This window comes from Sminthopsis crassicaudata, chromosome 2 (assembly GCF_048593235.1).
Source record: "Sminthopsis crassicaudata isolate SCR6 chromosome 2, ASM4859323v1, whole genome shotgun sequence".
In the NCBI taxonomy this organism is placed as follows: Eukaryota; Metazoa; Chordata; class Mammalia; order Dasyuromorphia; family Dasyuridae; genus Sminthopsis; species Sminthopsis crassicaudata.
In genome coordinates, this window is record NC_133618.1 from 540957240 (window position 1) to 540981348 (window position 24109).

Consider the following 24109-nt stretch of genomic DNA (forward strand, 5'->3'; position numbering starts at 1 on the left):
TGGTATGCACAGTTTGATAACTTTTTGGGCATAGTTCCAAATTGCTCTCCAGAATGATTGGATAGAATGCAGAGATTATTGTTAAATCTGAAAGTTTCTTTTATGTGGAAACAGGATGGACAACAAGCAATTTAGAATTTTTCTCTGTATTGGGTATTTTAAAAGCAAAATATTATGTGTAATGTTGAACCTAGAACCATCTACTTAAATATGAAGGATAAATTGTATAAATTGTGAACTTTCCAGGATGAATCCTTGAGAACTAGATTCATCTGAAGCTTTGATTAAGGAGAATTGCTGTAATCCCTTCAGGGATTAAATAAATGCTTTCTCTTTGTATCTGTTGATGTCTCGGATTAGTTAATTGGATTGGGAAAGGGGTCTTGCACCCACCCTGTCCCACACACTACTGACTCCTTTACTTCTACCTGCTACCTAGCTTTGCTATTACTTAACCCCCCCCCCATCTACAAGTATTCCTCCTTTATCTTCTTAACCTTTTCCCTTCCTCTTCATCCTATTTCCATTTATATACACTTTTCTATACTTCTCTTATACTATTCCTTCACTCTTTTTATGCCCTCCTAGATGTTTTATATAGACAGACACACACACACATACATATATATGAATATATAAATATGTATTGTTTCCTCTAACCCATTTCTCAATGTATATAGGATTCCAGAAATACTGACCCTCCTCCCCCATCAAATTCCTTTGTATCAGTTCTTATATCTCATTTGCTTAACATACTCTTTTTACCTTTTCCTATATGGTCTTGTTTAGAATCATATCACACAATGCTCTATCCCAATCTTTCTTTTGAATTACCAAATTACTAATGACAATCTTAGATATATGGTTTCATTTCCACATATAAAAAGTTTGTCCTTACTGAATCCCTTGAAATTAGTTTTTTATGTTTATTTTACATTTCTTTTGGATTTTATAATATCAGATTTACTATTTAGTACAGGTCTTTTTGCAACAAAATCCTGAAAATCTGGCAATTCATTTAATGTCCTTTCTTCATTCAGATTATGCTTAATTTTTGGAATATATTTTCAGCCCTAATCTTTTTTGCTCTTTGATTATTCCAAGATCTGTTGTCTTTGAATGTAGTTATTGCTAAGCCTTTTATAATTATAATTATGGCCTCTTAATTATTGGATGGTTGTTTTCTTGTTGCTTGTAATATTCTCTCTTTAATCTGGGAGTTTCAGAACTGGTTGTTTTCCCCACAGGGACCATCAATGGATTTTTTTAATTTCTATTTTCTCCTCTTGTTCTAACACTTCAGGACAATTTTTTAAAATTACTACTTATGTTTTTGCATCAAGATTCTTTTTTGATTATAGCTTTCAGGTAGTCCAATTTTCTTTTCTTGATCTGTTCTCTAGATCTGTTATTTTTCTTATGTTTCACATTCTTTTTTTCTATTTTATTGTTTCTTGGTCTTAGTCTCTTTTTATTATTTCCTGTTGGCTTCCCCTTGCCCAATTCTAGGTTTCAAGGAATCACTTTTTCTTTTAAGATTCTAGATCTTCTTTTTTAGTTGGTTTATTTCATTTTCATAATCTTGTTTTTCTTGAATTGGGTTTTTAAATTTTTTTCTTCAATCTCTCACTTGATTTTTAAAATCTTTTTTTAGTTCTACATATTATTTTTGGGCAGTTGACCATTTAACATTACTTTTTTGGGGTAGGAGAGGCTTTTATTAAACTTCAGCATCATCCTCTGAAGATTCCTATAGTAACTTTCTATGGTTGGGTTCCCTCTGTTCATTTTTTAAAAAATTGTATTTGTAGAAAACTGCTGGTATAATTGAAAGGGATATAGCTTCTAAGGGAAATATAGCAGTAATTGTAAAGTTTCCTGATCTTGGAGTGCTATCGTTGTAACAATCTATGATTCTAAAGTCTTCTGGCCTTAGGATAAGTTCTACAAACATTGCTGTCTGTCAGATAGATAATCTGCTAGTCAGTGATAATCAAGTACCTGAGACAATAGTGAGTAGTAGGATCACTGCTCAGTTTTCTCTCAGCATATTAGTGACAAGAAAAACTGTATCTCTCTGATTTTCTTATAAATTTGTCTTCTTGCTCCTGATTCTTTGCTAAAATACTTTTGGAACTTAGCTTGCTTCATTTTGCATTACAATTACAATAAACTTTGCCCTTTCACTTGGAGATGGTTCAAAACTGCAAATTCTTTTAAGTCACCTTGTGACACTGGTCTGTAACCCCAACCTTTTGGGGGGTCTCCTTTTGAACCTCAACATAATCATCTTTCATACTGTGGCATGGTATACCTCTGACCTCAGGTTCTCCTTCAGTTCTCCCCTTTTGCCTGGAAAAAAAACCCCAGAACTCTCTATCTTCCTGTAAGTGCCTGCAGCCAACAGTGTGCCTGCCACATTTCTTCTGTACTTACCAGGTGTATGCTGGTCCTTCTTGCCCAGGAATGAGTCTCAGCAACATAACTGGGCATGGCATTTCTACTTAGCAGGTAGATGACTCACAGAGTCTGGGAGGTGAAAATTTTCTGTAGCTAAGGTCCTGGTTATCTTCCCACTTAGCTAGCTCCAGAGCCAGCTGCTTTTTATTTCACTGAAACTAGCTTGGAGGTGTTTACACTTCACAGGGGGCAAACTTCAGTCTTGATATCTTTCTTGATTCTTCTGATTGTCTCAGGAGGATCACTGTTCTGCCCCAACTCTTGTTGATTTTTAGTGCTCTAAATTCTTCTTAAGATGCATTTTTGTCTTGTGGGTGAAATCTGAAGAGCTTGGGTTTTTTTTTACCTACTTTGCTGTCTTTTCAGAATCCTCTGCCCTGTTTGTTTTTTTTTTTATTATATCATCACATTCAATTTTATTTTCAGTTCTAAATTCTCTCCTTCTTCCGATTGAAAAGGCAAGAAAAAATTTTTAAAAAGCAGCAAAAAGAGAAACAGAATATTCAATTTGTACTCTGAATTCAGCAATTCTTTTTTTGTATTCCTAGTACCTACAAAAATGTTTATTTACTAGTTGACTCGAAAGAGGAGTATAAGACTAGAATTTTATCAGCTCACTTTAAAAATTGATGGTCCTAAAGGGTTCATTGAGTGCAGAAAAAAAGTTGCTTCCCTAGTTACTAGCTCTTAGCTTGAACTCTGGAAGAGAGCAACCTCAAAGTTACACCAATTAGCTTGGCTTATATTACTACCAAATGCTGGTTACATAAATGTGAATGAAATCTATTATTCAAGTGAACAAAAATTTAAGTTATAGAGATTGGATTAAATAATATATGAGAATGAATTAGCTCTTTTTGCTGAGAGATGACATGTAAAGTCAGAGAGAGAGAGAGAGACAGAGACAGAGAGAAGGGCTGTAATCTTATTAATGGAAAGTCTTCTAAATCTTTTGGTAGGTAAACTGGCAGTCAGAAACATTTTTACACTTCCCAAGTTTTTTTCTTCTCCCCATGACCCTGTGTCTCACCATAAATATCTTTCCTCAAGCTCTGGGACCAATTCTACTCCCTTAGATCTCAGAAATCTTCCATCTAGAAATACCCATTTATATATTGTTTCCTTCATTTGAATAAGCTCCTAAAGAGTAGGGAGTTGTTTCATCATTTCCTATATCCCCAGTACATTTATAGTACCTGACACTCAAAAAAACCTGCTGGTTGCATGACTAACTTCATGATCTCCAAGATCTCTTTCAGCTCCAAAATTATGATCCTATGATGACATCATAAAAGAACAGGAACACTACCAAGCATAAGTGCTATTTGTAGGTCACTGACAAGATGACATGCTTCTACTCTTCTAACTTCCCTCCTTACCCTATAGGAGGAAAGAGCAGGCTTTATTATTCTGTTTATATTTCATTTTGGGGACTTTTTCTGATGTCCCATATGTCTCTAAAGCTCAATACACAGTGCACTTTCCTCACTGCTTCCCATCTAATAATGCCCAGAAATCCTACTTTCATTCATCATACTGGCAGCAGTATAAGAAGGTAAGACTATTAAATCACTCTATTAGCTTTTTTGGAGTACATTTTGCCAGTCTTCCTGAGTATATATCTATTCACTAGGCCATACTACTTCTTACTAAATGAGTTAATTACATACCTAAAATGTACCTGCTACAGAAAATAGTTTTTGAGTGGTAAGTAATCAAAATAAGATGTTTGACTTACACGAAGACTTCCTAGCCTTGATTCCAAAGGGGTGTGAACCTGGTTAAAAGCTCTGAGGAAAAAAAGTTGCGTGATTCTTCCTATTTATCGAGAGAAAACTCACTTGACTTAGGAAAAGTATTGAAAAATTTGTTGAACTAGATTACTAATGGAATTCTTGGTAAATAATTTGTAAAATTTCAATATGATTTACCAGCTTCCCAATTATATAAAACTTTCTAAATAGCATGGTTTATATTTAGGGATTATTTAGACAAATATCAGCGTGATAGTTTTGGAAAGTCAATATCCCATGATATTGAAATAAATGCCATAGAATCAGCAACTGGTAGGGAATAGGTAGATAAAGAGAAGTTATGTATGATGAATCAAGTATTTAATGTGTACTTGTTCTTCCTAGACACATATTACTCAACCTGTATAATTTGTTGATTTGTCAGAATTTGTGCTCCCGTTGGTATATAGTCTTAAAGAATTTAGTTTCACTTCTACACCCCAAAGAGACTTCAGAGCAGGAGATTAACAGACATTCTAAAGACAGTACCTAAAATGACCTATCATTATTTTTAATCTGTTTAGTGGTTAAAAGCTAAGAAACGTACCAAATTCCTTTAAGTCTTCCAAGGCTGTAGTACAATTTAATGTTCTGATGTATTTTGATTCTCCTATCCGAATTTTAGAGTTGGATCCTATATGTTATATAGAACAATCTATATAAATGAGACACCCCAAAAGTTAAGTGGCTTGCTTATAGGATCATACAAGGAGTCAGAGGCTAAGCTAAGATTCAAACTAAGGTTGTTATATTTTAAATACAGATTTTTTTTATTACATTGATTTCATCCATAAAGGAATTCTATGACTATTTTTTTTTTCAAATGGCAAGAACATTTAACTACTGAAAATTACTCTTAAGCTGTTATTTTGCTGAGACCAAATAAATTTGAAGAAAAGCATACCATTTCTCTCACTTATGAATGTATCATCATTTTTCCTTTATTTTTTCTCAATTACATGTAAGTAAAATGTTAACATGTGTTTTTTAAATTTTGAGTTTCAAATTCTCTCTTGTCCTTCCTTTCCTCTCCCTACCATTGAGAGAGAAGACAAGAAATTTGATATAGATTATACATGTGTGGTCATATAAATAATTTCCATATTATGTTGCAAAAGAAAATGCAGGTTAAAAAAAAAACAAAAAACCTCCAAGAATATAAAGAAAAAAAAGCATGCATCCATCCAGAGTTTGCTCAGTTCTTTCTCTGGTGGTGGATAGCATTTTTCATCAAGATCTTTTTGGAATTATCTTGTATCATTGAACTGGTGAGTACAGCTAAGCCATTCAGTTGATTATCATACAATATTGCTAATATTGCTATCACTGTGTACATTGTTCTCTTGGTTCTGCTCACTTCACTTTGCATCAGTTTATATAAATATTCCACAGGTTTTTCTAAAATCAGCTTGCTCATCATTTCTTATAGCACAATAGTATTCCATCACAATCATAGGCCACAAGTTGTTCAGCCACTCCCCCATTTATGGGCATCCTTTCAATTTTCAATTCTTTGTTACCACAAAAGAAGCTACAACAAATATTTTCGTACATATAGGTCCATTTCATTTTTCTTTGTGCTTTTTGGTTTACAGGCCTAGTAGTAGTAGTAGTAGTACTGGCTCAAAGGGTATGCAGAGTTTGATTACCTTTTGATTCTAGTTCCAAATTACTCTCCAGAATAATTGGATCAGTTCATAACTCCTTCAACAGTACATTAGTGTCTCAATTTCCCATATCCCCTCCAAGGCTTATCGTTTTCCTTTTCTGTCATATTAGTCAATCTGATGTGTGAGATTGTACCTTAGAGGTCTGTTAATTTATTTTTCTCTAATCAATAATGTTTTAGAGTATTTAAATAATATGACTAAAGATAGATTCAATTTCTTCTTTAACTGCTTGTTATTATCTGACCATTTATCAATTGGGAAATGACTCATATTCTTATAAAACTGACTCTCTTTATGTGAGAAATGAGGCCTTTCCTAGAGAAACTTGATTTTTTTTTTTTTTTTTTTTTTTGCCAGTTTCCTGCTTTCCTTCTACTCTTGGCTGCTTTAGTTCTGCTTGTGCAAACCCTTTTCAATTTGATGTAATCAAAATTACCTATTTTACATCCTATAGTGCTCTCGTTTCATCATAAATTCTCCCCCATCCATAAATCTGACAGATAACGTATTCCATGACCCACTAATATGTTTTTATCATCCTTTATATCTAAATCAGGTACTTAAGAAATTTGTAGGCCCTCAATTCTTCAGGAATAATTCTTGGCTCCCTGTCTCGGAGGCCTAAAGATTCTTTCTCCAATTCACATAGTCTGCCTCTTTCCAGGGGAGTACAATGTGACAGAAAGGATACCTGGTACAACCATTGAGCCTTGAGGTTGCTGCACACTATGGCTTTCAGTTTATCCTGGCCCTCTTTTATTTTATTTTTTATGTTTGTCATTTATCTAGTGAACTTACAACTAAATTTAAATGAAAAAATGCCAATATTATCCAATAAGAACAGCTTATTAAATCACAATTTTCTCTTTAAAGTCTATTCTAATAGAGGCATTCCATTTAGAGAAGTGGATACCAAAAATTTAATGCTTCAGGAAATATATGGAAAAGGTTAAATTAACATTTCCATGTGATTGGGGCATTTCTTTTTTCAAAAATTCAACAGGAAGCGACAGTTCCAAACTAACATTATTCAGTAATTAGAGAAATTGATAGTTTAGTAGCAGCCACCTCAGAGATCAATGGTGTAATAGGTAACTTTTCCACAAACACCTCTCAGAGACAGATTGAGACCATTCTGGGATTATTTGGCGGAATAATTGTTAGACCTCTTGGACCCCGACTCAAGAACTATTCATGAAAAACTGAAGCCACAGGACTCCTTCCGACACGGTTGAGCTTTGTATTTGGAATAAGAAGACCTGGTTTGAGTCCTAGTTCAGCACTTATTCAAGTCAGTGAATTTTTAGGGCCTCACTCCTCCATATAAATTATTATTATAATATATGCAATATATATTATATATATATAAACAATATATAAAATACAATATATATTTTATATAATTATAAATTTAGATTATATAATCTATAAGATCCAGCTCTAAAATTACAATCCTCCAAAATTCATTACAACATGAAATTGTACCACAACTAGTAAGTTATCGATTGAAATAAACAGCAAGCTCTCACTGCTAGACGTAATATCTTAAAATGAACAAAAATCCTTAATTATCTTCAACTGGACAACTCAAGCCTCAGCAAAATCAAAATGAATGTCAAAAAAATACATTCTAGAAAGCACTGAAAAGAATATGGCTGCATTTTTCTTCCGAACTTCCTTAATGGCTAAAATTAAACATCGACTCATTCGCAAGACAATTCGATCTCCTGGAGCACTTCAACGGATTCTCCGGTGGTATTCAGGCTGCCACTAGTTTTCCTATCTTCCTAGAGGAAAGAATTTCTGTACAATACCCACCGGAAGCTTTCAACATAACAAATCCGTATTAAGTGTCTACAACTACAACTCCCAGCAGGCTCTGTCTCCTATCCGAAAGTCCCAGGATATGGGAAGGGCGCCCACCTCTCTGAATGGCCTGGCGGGATTTGTAGTCCTGAAAATAGAGTTTTGGATACGAGAGGTCGCGTGCGCAAACCTCCGCCCCCTTTTCTTCGCCTACTCCACCTCACGTTAATCTCACGTACCTCCGCCCCTCTTCCCCACCGCGTGCCCACGCCCCCTCCCCTCCCCCCGGCGTCCCAGGGCGCAGGCGCGCGCACGCTCCCGGGCCCGGTGGGCGGGAGGGGGGTGGGGGGGTAGGAAGGGAAGAGTGGGGTGGGGGGGGGTGTGGTTAGATATCTACCCGGCGGAGCCGGCAGCTGCGGGGCGCGAACAGCGGTGCGGCCTAGTGACTAGGCGAGCAGGCTTTGCACTGACCCCGGGGAGGGCGAGAGTGGCCGAAGCTGAACCGGAGAGAACGGCCGGGCAGAGAAAGCGGCTGAGACCGGGAAGCGGCAGCGGGAGGGCGGCCGGCGGGGCAGCCCCGGCCTAGGCCCGGCGGAGATGTCCGGCTGCTGCGCTTGTACCTGCGCGGCCGCGCGACTCATCACCTCCTCGCTTGGCTCCGCGCAGAGAGGTAACAAAGTAGTCCCTCTTCCTCTTTTCCCCAACCTTGCGGCGGGAGACGACTCGCTCGCTCCGGGACTAGTTTGTCTGCCTGACAGCGGGATCTTCCCCAGTAAGACTAGGCCGCCTTCTTGCTCGGGCCGTCTCGCTTGTCCCCTCTCTTTCGTTCGCCCCTACGTTCCCCCTCCTGACAGATGGGGAGCTCAGCCAGCCCCCCTCATCTGAAGTGAGTCCCCTGATTTTCCAGCGCAGTCTCCGAGGGAAGACTCTTAGAGATGAGGCTCTGGGTGCGACAGAAGTAAACTCAGATTTCCGTGTCACTGGGAGAAATCGGGGAAGCTGCAAACAGCTGCTCGAGTCCCTCCGCACCCCCCCTTCTGTCACCTCCCCAAAGGTCCCCAAATCGTAGGGATTTGTTAGCAAACTTCTCCGCGGAGGGGCGGGGGGCTGTGTTGCGTGTTTGTGTACGTGAGAGCCTGGGTTAATTTCTCAGTGTGTGTGTGTGTGGGGGGGTTAGTCTGTATCCCGGGGCGCTTTCCCTGTCAGGGCTTGCTCCGGAGCCGTCACTTTGCAACCTCTGGCCACAGGCCTCGCTGAGAGCCTCCCAGGTCATGTCCCTGTCATTGTGTTGTATTGCTCACACAAACATAAACAGGCCTGACAAGACTTAATGAACCTCGTGATCCCTTTGGGAAACTGATCCAAAAGCAGTTCTGCCAACTTCAGGAATGAGTTGAGCGAGATCAAGAAAGATTTCCCTTGGAGTTTTCTTTTGGGGGTGGGGAGGGCGGAGAGAAGACAGTGAAAAAAGGGGGAACATACTGTCCTCTCTGTGAATATTGTCACAGACACCCGTATGTGTGTTTTTCTGACCCCCGTTAGGGTTAGCATGGAATTGGGGGAGGGGACCACTTGCTGATAGCAACCAATTATTTGTCAGTGTGAAAGAGATGGGCCCAAACAAGCTTGTGTACCTGTCCCAAAAGTGTCTGACACTTAAAATAAACGTGGCCTAGACCTACATAATCACTTCCTGCCTAGCAAGACAAGTGTGTAATCCGAGGATTATGATATTAACCTTTCCTTCTTTAAAAAATACAATTCTGGAAAAGTAAAATAATCCTCCTGCATAATGGAAGTTTTAATAGGAAATTTTAGTAACAATTTCTCAATCATAGTATTCCATTTGGCTTAGGCCTGTGTTTTGCTGTGTCTAACTTTGATTACAGATAACTGATCTCAACAGGTAGAAAGAACTCCCTTTCCAAGAATCAGTTTTGTAACTACAAGTAATGGAGTCCCTGGGGTTAGGATACAGGTTAGGAAATACTTTGGAAAAAATAGTACACAATTTTAAAAGAGGTGATAATAGAGGGGAGTGGAGTTTCTATTCCTGGCGCTTTAAAATTTTTTCCTGAAAAAAATTGAATATTAGGATTGCCATCTGTAGGCATTACTAAACTATGTATAATAACTAGCATTTACAGTATAATAACCAGATATTCTACGTATATTTCTTTTGATCCTCAGAACAACTTTAGGTAGGAGGTGTAGGGAGTATTATTATCCCCATTTTACAACTGAGGAAACTGAGACAAACAGGTTAAGTGACTTGCCCATAGCTAGCTATTAAGTGCCTGACTCAGGAATTCTATTCTGGTTTTACTGATAATACAAACCCAGCACTCTTTACACTAGCATATTAGTATATACTGCCAGTAGTTTTGTGAAATACAGAATCTTAAAAGTTGTAAGGGTAACATAATAAAACTTAAAAATGTTTATAGTGTCCATAATATGTATTGTTTTCAGCCAGATCTGACTCTTTACAGCTTTATTTGGGTTTTTGGTTTTTGGCAGATACTGAAGTGATTTGCCATTTCCTTCTCCAGTTTATTTTACAGATGAGGAAACTGAGGCAAAAAGGATTAAGTGACTTGCTCAGGATCAGCATAGCTAATTAATGTCTAAAGCCACATTTGAACTCCTGAAGATGAGCTCCTGATTCCAAGCCCAGTGCTCTATCCACTGTGCCATCTAGATGCCCTTATAGTATGTGTAGACTTTTTAATTTCCTGATAAAGTCTGTATTCACATCCACTAAAATAATCTCTATAGGCTCGGCGCTAACTTCATTTTTCTAAAATACTATTGAAAAGTTCTTTTTAAAGTAAGGCTTGTATCTTCAGGAACTAATAGAATTGAATTTCTTGTATGAAGTGCAGTTATTAATTTAAAAAGTATTAATTTTATTATTTTGGGAGGAAGCAAAGTGAATGTGAAGTGACAGACTCAGTGAAGTACCATACTTCATGGCAGATATCCTGCTGATCACTTCAGGTCTTTTTTGATTTCTAAAGGAATTTGAAAAGTCAGTTAATTGGCAAATGGTAATGGCTAATGATACCACATATATCTCCCACCAGAAAAAGATAGGGTATGTCCACAAATGTATGGCATAAGCATGCCTGGATAATGTTGCTAAGACTGACATGGTTATGTTTATAACAACCATAATGTTTCATGATATTGCTATAATGTTATTTGGCTGAACACTGATTTATATTGTTCCTATACAAGTTCTTAAAATATTCTTAAATATATTCTTAAAATGTTTTGCCTAATGTCATGTTTTTGCAAAACCAATTAGGTTAGGTATAACTGTTGTTTTTCCCATCTCATGTTTTAACTTCTACAGAATTAATTATAGCTAAGTGAGATGTATAGAATTTTATTTCTAGCTGAAAAATTTATATATATATATATAATTTTATTTCTAGTTGAAAATTATATATATAAAATTTTAATGTATACTTTTTGAAATTAGTTTCAACTTCTACAAGTTAATTTACTTTCAAAAATATAATTATCTAAAGCCACAAAATTTCTGAGTGCCAGTAATTTAGACATTCCTTTTTTATATTTCTGATTTCATTTGCATAGGGAACCTTCTCCATCAATGTAAGATGGAGTAATACCAGAGTCACTTGCTCAGAATCATGCAGCCAATGTAGTTATGTCAGGAAAGATTTAAAATGAACCCAGGTCTTTCAGATTCTAGGGTAAGCTTTTTCTTTTTTGTTTATTTTCTTTACAGTAGTATTTTTTCCCCCCAATTACATACTAAGACAATTTTTAGCATTCATTTAGTCATAAAACATTTCAATATTGGTCAGAAGAAACAGACCAAAAGGAAAAAATTATGGAAAAGTGAAAAATTATATGCTTTGACTCCCATCAGTCTGATTTCTCTGCAGGTGGATAACATATTTCATCATCAGTCCTTTGGATTTGTCTTGGATCATTGTATTGGTGAGAATAGTAAAGTCATTCAAAGTTGATTATCCTACAATATTTCGCTTTTTGTACACAATGTTCTCCTGGTTCTGCTCACTTTTAAAGTAAGGCTTATATCTTCAGATATAATTGAATTTCTTGTGTAAAGTGCAGTTGTTAATTTAATAAGTATTAATTTTATTATTTGGGGGGATGCAAAATGAATAGGAAGTGATGGTCTCAGTGAAGTACCATAATTCATATCAGATGTCCTGTTAGTCATGTCAGGCCTTTTTTGATTTCGAAAGGAAATTTGAAAAATCAGTTATTTGGTAAATGGTAATGGCTAATGCCACCAAATTGATCTATCTATCTATCTATCTATCTATCTATATACATCTCCTACCAGAAAAGGGTAGGCCATATCTGCACATGTGTGGCATAGACACCTTTCTTTAGTTCATATTAATTTTTCCACAGATTTTTCTGAAATCAGCCTGCTTATCATTTCTTATAGCACAATATCATTCCATCACAATTATGACACAGCTTGTGATATTCCCCATTTGATGGGCATCCCTTCAATTTCCAATTGTCATTACAAAGAAAGCTGCTATGAATATTTTTGTACACAGTTTCTCCTTCCCTCCTTTAAAAAAATTTATGATACAGACATTAGTATTATTAGCTGAAAGTTTATAAAATTTGATTGTCCTTTGGGCATAATTCCAAATTCCAATGTTTAGATCAATTCACAATTCCACCAATAGTGCATCAGTGTCCCAATTTTCTCACATCTCTCAACTTTTATCATTGTTCTTTTTTTCTCATATTGTTCAGTGTGATAGGTGTGTGGTGGTACTTCAAAGTTGTTTTAATTTACATATCTCTAATCAGTGATTTAGAGCATATTTTAATATTAATATAGTAGCTTTAATTTCTTCATCTGAAAACTGTAGGGCAGGCTTTTAATGGTGATTGCCAAATTCAGATTTCCTGAAACTTCTGTTGCCCTTTCTTTCATAATCAAGGTCTGTATAGCTTCTCAGGGATTAATGTGAAGATTTAAAGTTGTCCAGATGCTTTTGCTAACACAAATTTCACAGGGTTTATACATGAACAAAATGGATAAATGCTAAATCACCTCCATTTCTGCTGTAGAAAACCCTGTTGTTCTTTTTTTGACATTTGCCTATTGAAATCATTGGGCTGGTTGATTGTAAAACAACAGATACTCTGAAACTTTTATGTCATCAAGCGTTTGGTTGCCAGTTGTTGAATTTTTGTGGCCTTGTCAGCTGGAGAAGAAAAGAATGTGATCTCTAGTAATTGAAAGAACCCAACAAAATGGAAATCACAGATCTTTCAGAGTGTTTAAATAGGGAAAGAGATCTTAAAAGTTGACAACTTTATTATTCATAGTTAATCTTATATATAGGAGCGAATCTTAAGAATATAGAATCCTGTAAAAGTAGACCAAACTATTTTGTTATGGAAACAAGAGGCATACACTCATTTATAAAACTGGGAAAGTATTATTTATCCTTATTGAATTTTGTTTGCAAATAACATTTATATGGAAACCAAATCAAGTGATATATTGAACTGTGTATATATTTAAAAGTGTTGATCATAAAAATTCTTTGTCCAATTTTGGTTTTCAGTTTGGGAGATGAAATATTTAAAAGTTTTTTTGCTCGGTATTTTAACTCTGGAATTGTTAAAAATTAAAGATTGATTTGTGTTGTAAGCTGAATAACCTTTTGCTATTCTAAAAATTGTGTTCATTATGTGAAAATTTTGTAATTCAATTTAACAGGAAAACAAGTGTTAAAAATTTAATTACTTTCCTATTCTTTGCTATTCTCATAACAGAAAAATACTTTATTAGAATAATTTTAAAATAGCTGATCTAGTTTATCTTTCTCTACAAAAACAAAAGTTACATAAAAAGTAACCTGAAATACAGCAATGTAATATCACTGAATGTTTCCTTATTTGGTCTGTTTTACCAAGCTATGATTGTTTATATTTTTATTATAAACTGATTTCTTAATTTCTCAAAAACTTGTAATGTTTATGAATGTGAGTTGAGTAAGACTATTTGATTTCATTAATAGAGGTTCTATCTAATGAAATATGATTTAACTTCCCCTGGCTTTAATGAATTGGGAGTTATTTATTAAGAACTAGTCACTTAGGTATAGCAATTTGGTTGTTGTTACAACCCAAGTTTGACTCTGGATGTAAATAGTTCTGTTTGTTACTGTTTTGACATACTACTGATGTGAAGAGAATAAGAATTCAGTTTTGAAATAACAAGAAAAATCATTTGGTTGGTTAATAGAGTTGAATTGGTCCTGCAGTAAATTCTTTATCCCAAAGGTTCAACTTCTCTATTTACAAAATAAAGTATTTCTACTTATCAGAATCATTTGTATGATTCTCATAGCATGAGATTCTCTTGAAGGGTTATATTATACTTTTTCTTTCCCTAATAACAGATATACTAACAGATATACTTGAAAGGTTATATTATACTTTTTCTTTCCCTAATAAACAGATAAACAGTTAATAAGATCTCAGAGATACATTAATTTTGCTTTAGGAGTAATTGAAAATGTTTATGTAAAAGTCAAAATAAAACACTTAAAATTTTTAACTCACAAAACCTCATTTACCATTAGTGATCTATAAATTAATTTTATATGAAGCTTTCTGAATTATGCTGGTTCTTTTTAGCTTGCTTATTTATTTGACCTACTTTGCTAGACCTATTATGTACTTGGTGACGAGGGGAGTGGAGGGATAGAGATGTTAATGTTTAGCTTAAAGTTTATCCAGATTGTCTAAAGTTTTTGTACAACATTAATAGAAACATTTATGGAGTATTTGTTTTAAGGCAAACAGGAATATAATTACATTGTAATGGAGGTTCTCTAAACTTGTTTGACAATTCCTTAACACTCTTAAAATGACTGAGGATCTTCCCCTAAACGTTTTGTCTTTTTATTTTTTATATATATATTTAGATTCTATCTATTTTTATCCTATTAGAATTTTAAAATTGGCATAGTTAAGTGATGCAGCTGTTAATACCACTAAGGTCTAGAGTCAGGAAGACCTGATGCAAATTCAAGCTTAAACACTTTTCATTTTTGTGACCCTTGGCAAGCCACTTAACCTCTGTGTGCCTCAGTTTCCTCAACTATATAATAGGTATTATAACAGCACCTACATTCCAGGAATAATTGTGAAGTTCTTAGTAGTGCCTGTCACAGAGTAATACTATGTAAATGTAGCTTTAATAAAACATCATAGTGTTACTATGAAAATAGCTTTGGCCACAAAGATCCCCAGAAAGGGTCTCGGGGACTCCAATGCTTTTTTGACCATAGTTGGAGAATCACTGTACTAGACAAAATGAAATTAAATAGAAAAGGGAGCTCTTCTTAGTTGTAAATGACTATATTAGGATAGGACAAATAGCTGAAAATCTTTTTCCTCCCTTTTTCCATCTGTTCATCATACAGTGAAAATAATTTGGGAGTATCTGGGTCCCAATCTTGTGTATGCACCATTTGTTATGATTTATCTTGGGGAAATTATTGACCCTTTCTTCCTCTTAGATTTCTCATCTGTAAATGAAGGGCTTACTCTTCTAGCTCAGGAGTGTCAAACTCAAATAGAAACAGGGCCTCTGATTGTCCACATATTGACCTAGAAAACTATATATTAACATTATACCTATGTTTTCTTACATATTTATTCCATTAAATATTTCCTAGTTATGTTTTTAATTTTAATTTAAAAAAAATCATTTGTTTTAGGTTATCCATGTACATTCATTTTTAAAATAGCTTTTTATTTTTCAAAATACATACAAAGATAATTTTCAACATTCACCTCTGCAAAATCTTGTGTTCCAGATTTTTCTCCCTCTTCATCTCCTCTCTCCCCTAGACAGCAAATAATTTAACATAGGTTTAACAGTTCTAAACATATTTCCGCATTTGTCATGCTGCACAAGAAAAATCAGATGAAAAAGGGAAAAAAAGGGGGGAAAAACAAGCAAAGAACAAAAAAGGTGAAACTACTAAGTTATAATCCACATTCAATGTCCATAGTCTTCTTTTTAGATGCAGATAGCTCTCTTTATCACAATTAAATTAAAAATTAAAATTAAAGTCTATTAAAACTGGCCTGAATTATTTCATTGTTGAAAAGAACCACTTTCATTACAGTTAGTGGTCACATAATCTTGTTACTATGTACAATGTTCTCTTGGTTCTACTCACTTCACTTAGCATCAGTTCATGTCAATCTCTCCAGGCCTTTTTGAAATCATCCTGCTAATCATTTTGTATAGAATAATAATAATCCATTCATTCATATACCATAATTTATTTAGCCATTCCCTAAGTGATGAACATCCATTCAGTTTCCAATTCTCTGCTACTACAAAAAGGGCTGCCACAAACATTTTTGCACATGTGGGTCCTTTTCCCTTTTTATGATCTCCATGGGATACAAGCCCATTAGAGACATTGCTGGATCAAAAAGTATATACAGTTTGATAGCCCTTTGGGCATAGTTCCAAATTGTTCTCCAAAATGGTAGGATCAATTCACAACTCCAACAATGTATTAGTGTCTCAGTTTTCTATATTTCCCTCCAACAGTTATCATCTTTTTCTGTCATTCTGTCATTTTAGCCAATCTGTGAAGTGTGAAGTGGCGCCTTGATTTATCTTACTTTTCATTTGAAAGTAATTTAGAGCATTTTGTCATATGATTAAGAAATGGCTTTAATTTCTTCTGAAAATTGTCTGTTCATATCTTTTGACCATTTGCCATTTGGAGAATGGCTTTTTTTGGCGAATTTAAATCAGTTCTACATATTTAAAAGTGAGGCCTTTATCAGAACTCTTTGATGTAAAACATTTTTTCTCAGTTTTTTACTTTCTTTCTAAATTGGTTTTATTTGTACGTCATTTTCTTTCTTTCTTTCTTTTTTTTAAACATCTTTCCATGAGAGTCCTATTGGGAGAGAAAAATCGAACAAAAGGGGGAAAAACACAATAAAAATCAGCAAAAAAGAGTGAAAATAATATGTGTAGATCCACATTCAAGCTCCATAATATTCTCTCTGTATGCAAATGGAAGTTAATGAGGATTGCCTTGGATCTCTGAATTCCTAGGAAAAGTCAAATCATTTTTGATCATCACACAATCTTAATCTTGAGGCTATGTACACTGTTTTCCTTGGTTCTGCTTGCTTTATTCAACATCAATTCGTGTACATCTTTCCAAGCTTTTCTAAAATCAGTGCTTTCATCATTTTTTTAAAGAACAATGATATTCCATTACTTTCATATACTATGATTTATTCAGCCATTCTCCAAATTGATGGGCATCCATTCATTTTCCAATTCTTTGCCAATAAGGCTGCTACAGACATTTCTTTGGGATATAGACCTAATAATGACACTGCTGAGTCAAAGGGTCTGCACAGTTTTACGACCCTTTGGACATAGTTTCTTTCTTTCTTTTCTTTTCTTTTTTTTTTTTTAAATAGTTTTTATTTACCAGATATATGCATGGGTAATTTTACAACATTAACAATTGCCAAACCTTTTGCTTTTTCCCCTCCTTCCCCCCCTTCCCCCGATGACAGGTTGACCAATACATGTTAATTAAATATGTTAAAGTATAAATTAAATACAATATATGTTTACATGTCCAAAAAGTTGTTTTGCTGTACAAAAAGAATCGGACTTTGAAATAGTGTACAATTAGCCTGTGAAGGAAATCTAAAATGCAGGCGGACAAAGTTAGAGAGATTGGGAATTCTATGTAATGGTTCATAGTTATCTCCCAGAGTTCTTTTGCTGGGTGTAGCTGGATCAGTTCATTACTGCTCTATTGGAATTGATTTGATTCATCTCATTGTTGAAAATGGCCACATCCATCAGAATTGATCATCATATAGTATTGTTGTTGAAGTATACAATGATCTCCTGGTCCTACTCATTTCACTCAGCATTAGTTCATGTAAGTCTCTCCAGGCCTTTGTGAAATCATCTCCTGTTGGTCATTTCTTACAGAACAATAATATTCCATAACATTCATATACCACAATTTATTCAGCCATTCTCCAATTGATGGGCATCTACTTAGTTTCCAATTTCTGGCCACTACAAAGAGGACTGCCACAAACATTCTTGCACATACAGGTCCCTTTCCCTTTTTTTTTTTTTTTTTTCTGAGGCTGGGGTTAAGTCACAGCTAGGAAGTATTAAGTGTATGAGACCAGATTTGAACTCCAGTCCTCCTGAATTCAAGGCTGGTGCTCTATCCACTGTGCCACCTAGCTGCCCCCCCTTTCTCTACTTTAAGATCTGTTTGGGATATAAGCCCAGTAGTAACACTGCTGGATCAAAGGGTATGCACAGTTTGATAACTTTTTGAGCATAGTTCCAAATTGCTCTCCAGAATGGCTGGATGTATTCACAATTCCACCAATAATGTATCTGTCCCTGTTCCCACATCCTCTCCAACATTCCGCATTATCTTTCCCTGTCATCCTAGCCAATTTGACAAGTGTGTAGTGATATCTGAGAGTTGTCTTAATTTGCATTTATTTTTTTTGAGTCATAATTTGGGCATAATTTCAAATATTTCTCCAGAATATCAAACTGGGGAATGACTTGTAGTCATTTGACCTTATTCTCTATATATTTTAGAAATGAGGCCTTTATCAAAAACACTGTAAAAAAATTTCCCCAACTTTTTGCTTGCCTTCTAATCTTGGTTGCATTGGTTTTGTTTTTGTAAAACCTTTTTTAATTTAATGTTATCAAAATTAACCATTTTTCATTTTGTGATACTCTATTTCTTATTTGGTCATAAATTCTCCCCTTCTCCAAAAGTCTGGTAACAGATAAACTATCCCTTATTCTCCTAATTTATTTATAACATCAGCTTTTACGCTTAAATCATGTATCCATTTTGACCTTATTTTGGTATGGGGTGTGAGATGTAGTTTATGCTGAGTTTCTGACATACTATTTTCTATTGTTTCCAGTGATTTTTGTGAAATAGTGAGTTCTTATCCCAGAAGCTGGAATTTTTGGCTTTTATCACAGAACTAAAGTCATTATTTTGTCATTGTATCTAAACTATTCCATTGATCCAATACTCTTATTTCCTAGGTAGCATCAGATAGTTTTGATGGCTGCTGCTTTATAATAGAGTTTTAAGTCCCAATTACATTTTATTCTGGTTCAGGTCTCTCTTGGGAATCCTGTTTGATACCTCCATACTAGGTGGCCCATTAAGGGTCCTTCCAACTCCAATTCTGTAATATTATGATCCACTGTTCAGTTCAAGCACCTCTTCTTTCCCTCTCTTTCATATAGATAGATAGATACGTGTGTGTGTGTGTGTGTGTGTGTGTGTGTGTATTTATAAGCCATGGTACTAGGTGATTCATTTGCGTACTATTATTGAATACAATTTTTTGAACCTAGATCAGGTTGCTGGAATGGTATAAAGCTTTAAAAACTTTGAAGGAAAGTTGTTTATAGATTTATACACACTGGTGAATGAATATATTTCCCACTCAACTCTTCTCAGGAATAATTGAAGAAACTTATTTCCTAAAGTGCTTTGATGAGTAGATTTGGGTAGGGGGAAAAATAGAAAAATTTAAAAGGAAACTAAGCTTGGCATTTTTAGGAAAACATAGACAAGAATTGCAAAAGAAAGTTACTTTGGTTAAAACTTGTTAACAATTCAGTCAGTTTCAGACCACCAATCTTTAAAAAAATTTAATTTGGTAGTTTTGAGTGATTTAACCTGAATATATTTTGTTTATATATCAAAAAACCATCTGTTGTAATAAATAAAATTCAAACATCCATTTTTGTATTTTGGAGGAAAAAAAGAAATCATTTGCAGGATTTAGATCTTTGTTTGTCAAAGATCCTCTGGATTTTAGTTCTGTTTAAATATGAACTTTGATGTCCTTGTATAGTTGGAAAAGAAAAATTTTTATTCAATTAGCTTAAGTATAATAACAAACTATTCTAAGAAATTGAGGCTTAATATCTTAACAGGTTGTAAATTTGAGTTTTCTGTATTGTGAGGAGTTGCTTCTGTTAAATTGCAGGAAGAGGATGTGTTCCAAAGATAGTCTTCTTTTTTCAGAAATGTCATTTTTGGAGGTAGAAATAATATCGAAGGCATTTTACTACAATTCAGGATTATGATTTTGCAGGGTAGTCCTGGTTTTTTTATCCTTTATAAATTGTGAGAGGTCCTAGCTCCTTGAACTTCACCACTCATGGAGGAGCACCTCTCCTCTGTTGCTTGCTCATGAAACTTATAACATGTTGGCCACACACAGTTGTGCTCAGGAGGCTGGCCTCTCCCTCTGCTTCCAAGTGCTGATGCCATGCCAGGTCTGGGACTTGTCAATCAGGCTGAATACTAGCCCATTTTCTACAATAGACCTTAATGATGCTTTTATCTCCTCCTCAGCCTCCAATTTCACGGACTGAGCACCAAGTTGATTACAGTATCCTTCCAACTCCCTTTGAACCCAGGATGACTTTGTTTAAAAAAACAAAACAAAAGTTAATTAGTGATTTGTCAACTCGACGTACTACATGACACTAATGTTTTGTAGACTAACCAGCTATATTTTTCCCCTCAGGTATTTCTTGTGGACGAAGCCACTTCCCAGTTTTAGGAAGGCTGGGGACCTTTGAAACACAGATTCTTCGAAGAACTCCTTTTAGGACTTTTTCAGGAACACCAGCATACTTTGCTTCAAAAGATGGGACTAGCAAGGATGGTTCTGGAGATGGAAATAAGGTAGTCATTATCCTTTTTTTTTTTTAATTATTAATTAATTTTTTTTGCTGAGGCAATTGGGGTTAAGTGATTTGCGCAGGGTTCCACAGCTAGGAATGCAGATACTCGATTAATATCTGAGACTAGATTTGAACTCCGATCCTTCTGACTTCAGGGCTGGTGCTCTATCCACTGGGCCACCGAGCTGGCTTGATCATTGTACCTTTAATAGTGTATTTAAAATACCTCTTTTAAAAATGTGACATAGTATATAGCAGTCTGATTCCCTAGTTGGTTTTGGTTTTGTTGGTTTCAGAAGCTAAATATGATTTGTTGATAAGAAAGTAGTTTGCAAATACTAAGTATGATGTTTTCATAAATACATAGTATCATCCTTTATAAGTATGAATTTATTAAAACATAATACCCCAGAATGGTACAGAATTTGAGAGCTAGGTGAAATCTGCTACTCACTTAAGTTCATCCTTTCTCATATTTTCCAGTTAAGTATTCTCTAATTTGTTTGTGATATTGTATAACTTTTTAGCCAGCAAACAGGATGATACATTTTCCCCTTCATCTGGGGATTTATTTTTGCCCATGAGCATGCTTATTTTAGGAGGAGGGGAGAATGTTTTATCAGCTTTTTAAAAAAATTGCTACCACTTCTCAATACTGCCACTAACCTTTCTTGTAACAAATAAGTTAAACAGAAGAAACTACTACATCTATAATGTATGATAAACATGTGCAGCATTCCCCATCCCTAGTCTATTACAGCCTTTGCTGAGAGAGTGAGTCTGAGTGTGAGAGTATGGATTCATCTTCTTCCTATACTCTACAATGGTCATTTTGGTTCTCAGAATCCTGCTATCTTTTATTTTTTTTCTTTTATATTTTTGTCATTATTATGATGTTCATGTCTTTCCAAGTTTTCTTTGAATTTCTCGTGTGATTTTTCTTATGGTACAGTAGTGTTTATTTTTTTTCATTTAACAAAAATTAATTTTCCTTTTTTTTCCCCCCCTTCCCAACCTAGGACAGGGGAAAGAAAACCAAAACCCTTGTAACATTTACATTGGCAAAACAAATTCCCACATTGGCCTTTGTCCCCTGCCAAAAAAATCTTATTTTGCACCCTGAGTCTATCACTTTTCTGTTAGAAGGTAAATAATAATATATACACTGTTTTAGTTCATATAGATTTTCCCAAGATTCTCTGAAAACATCTCTTTAATAATTTTATATGGTTCAATAATATTCTATTAATGCATTCATATGCATATGTAGTTTTAAGCTCTCATAGTTTCTAGTTTGTCATCATAAAAAATATTTTAAAAATATTTTTGTATTTACATATGTGTCTTTTTCTTTGCTATGTTTGGGTTATAAGCCCTAGTATTGAACTAGATGATTTGCACAGTTTAGAACAATGGACAAAATTCTAAATTCTCTCCCAATGTTTATTGAATGCAATGACATACATTACATACCACAAACAGATTATACAAACAATTCACAAACTTGCTTTTTAGACAATTGGAACTTTATTTCATGACTTGTAGATGGAAAAATATTTGACCGTAGGCCTAAATACCTCGACTTAAAGATCAAAAAGAAAAAAGGGTGGTTCTTGTGTGTGTGTGTGTGTGTATACACAGCTATATGTAGATATAGAAGATATACACACACATTTATATCTACATCACAAAATAATAATGTGAATTGGAAACAATTTTGGAATGTATAAGTAAATTGTGGTGCATATTGTGGTACATAGAATAATGAAATATAACATGAAAAGACACAAATTGATGCAGAATATTGAAGATAAGAAGAAAAACAACATATACCATATACCATGATTCCAACATAAGCAGGAAGAAGGAAAAGAAACACAATGTAATTATAATGACCAAGAGAAATGCTAAGAAATTGTACTTCTTCCTTTCTTTTATTGGAGGGGTAAGGAACTCTGGGTATGGAATGCTGCATATACTGTCAGGCATAATTGGCATCTTAGTAGGTTTTGCAGAGTTTTTTTTTAAACTTTTGTCACAAGGAAAGGCTTGCTTGGTTGAGAAGGAGAAAGGAATATATAAAGAAATGAATGTAATTGTCAAAAGTAAATGTAAATGAAATTAATTTGACCAATTCTAATGAATAAGTCAGATTGTAAAACACTTCATAAGTCAGATAGACTGATAATATTCAAGAACTAGAAGTTGGGATAAAATTTTTAATTTGATTTTACAATATTATTAGCATAAACATACATTATTAAGCTGTATATAAAATAATTGCGTGAAACTAACACTTTCCTCTTTTTTCTCCCACAAACCTTAGAAACCAGTGAATGAAGGAGGCAGTAAAAAATCAGGCTCAGGGAGTTCTGGGAAAGGAGGAAACCAGTTGAGATGTCCAAAATGTGGTGATCTGTGTACACATGTGGAGACTTTTGTGTGTAAGTATTAATATGATGTTGCCTTTTAGTGTTCTTTCCTCATTTCTTCTTTTTCTCTCTTAATAACATTTTTATAAATTAATTGCAGTAATTTAGAAAGTAGAATTGTTTTATTCCTTATAACAGATATTATGATATTTAAAATAAACAGTTGCAAATAGTTAAATTTATATCTGCCTGTCTATAGTGTAGTGCAGAGGTGAGTTGTTCCATGTTAAAATGTAATTGGCAAAAGTTTAACAAAATAAAAATACAAACAACTTTGATAATGTTAATTTTTTTAGTTTTCTCATTTAATATGTGGTGGGCAGGAAGCTGATTCCATTTGGATTTAACACCATTGAATAAATTTTACACCTTGATTACATATTATTTTTGTATTTAGTATTTTTGATGTGTGACATAAAACTTGCCTTTAAATCAAAGATGCATTTACATAGACTTCATTAAAGATTTAATTAATTAAATAAGCATTGTTGAATTCTCATGTACAAGGAAGGCACTGATACATTCTGGAAGATAGAGGGGAAACAAAGAATAAGATACTGATTACTCTTAAGCCCTCAAGGAATTTCAATACTAATAAATGAGATATAAAGCACATCTGAAATATAAAGTAGTTTGTAATTAAGTGACAAAAAAGTAATATAGAGAATAGGAAAATGAAGACTTACTGAATCCATATTGTACCATGCCTTTTTAAACAATGTTAATTTTCCAAATCTAGAGGTGCTATTACTAATGTTATTTTCTGAACCAAATGTCACATTTGCTATTACTGCTTAAGTGAATGGCAGTGATTCAAAAAGTGATTCAGATGGCACCACCCTCTGAACCACCTTCTCCTTTTAATTGTTCCAGGTATAAGAAGGTTGAAGGGCAGGCTTGTCAAGCTTTTGAATCTGACCTTATTAGAATCCCACCCACCACACCCTGTTGAAATATACCTAGTTCCAGCATTCACTTTTGCAGTTAGTTCAACTTGCATTTTGAGACATTTAAAAGCATAAAATTCTCACTTAAAGAAAAAAAAAATTATTATATACATTATAGTTTTACAATCTCAAAAAAACACAGGTAATTAAAAAACCTCCACCTATGCATTGATGCTCCCTTTTCCTA

The 24109-nt window shown here is 34.5% G+C and overlaps 1 protein-coding gene across 1 annotated transcript in view; it reads left to right on the forward strand.

Moving 5' to 3' along the window:
• Positions 1 to 8067: 8067 nt before the first annotated feature.
• Positions 8068 to 24109, forward strand: part of CLPX (caseinolytic mitochondrial matrix peptidase chaperone subunit X) — a 48101-nt gene continuing 32059 nt past the window's right edge. The window contains exons 1-3 of the mRNA XM_074294818.1: positions 8068 to 8399; positions 20384 to 20544; positions 22870 to 22987. Coding sequence (XP_074150919.1) covers positions 8327 to 8399; positions 20384 to 20544; positions 22870 to 22987 — 352 coding nt within the window. The 5' untranslated portion in view covers positions 8068 to 8326. The remainder of the gene's footprint in view (positions 8400 to 20383; positions 20545 to 22869; positions 22988 to 24109) is intronic.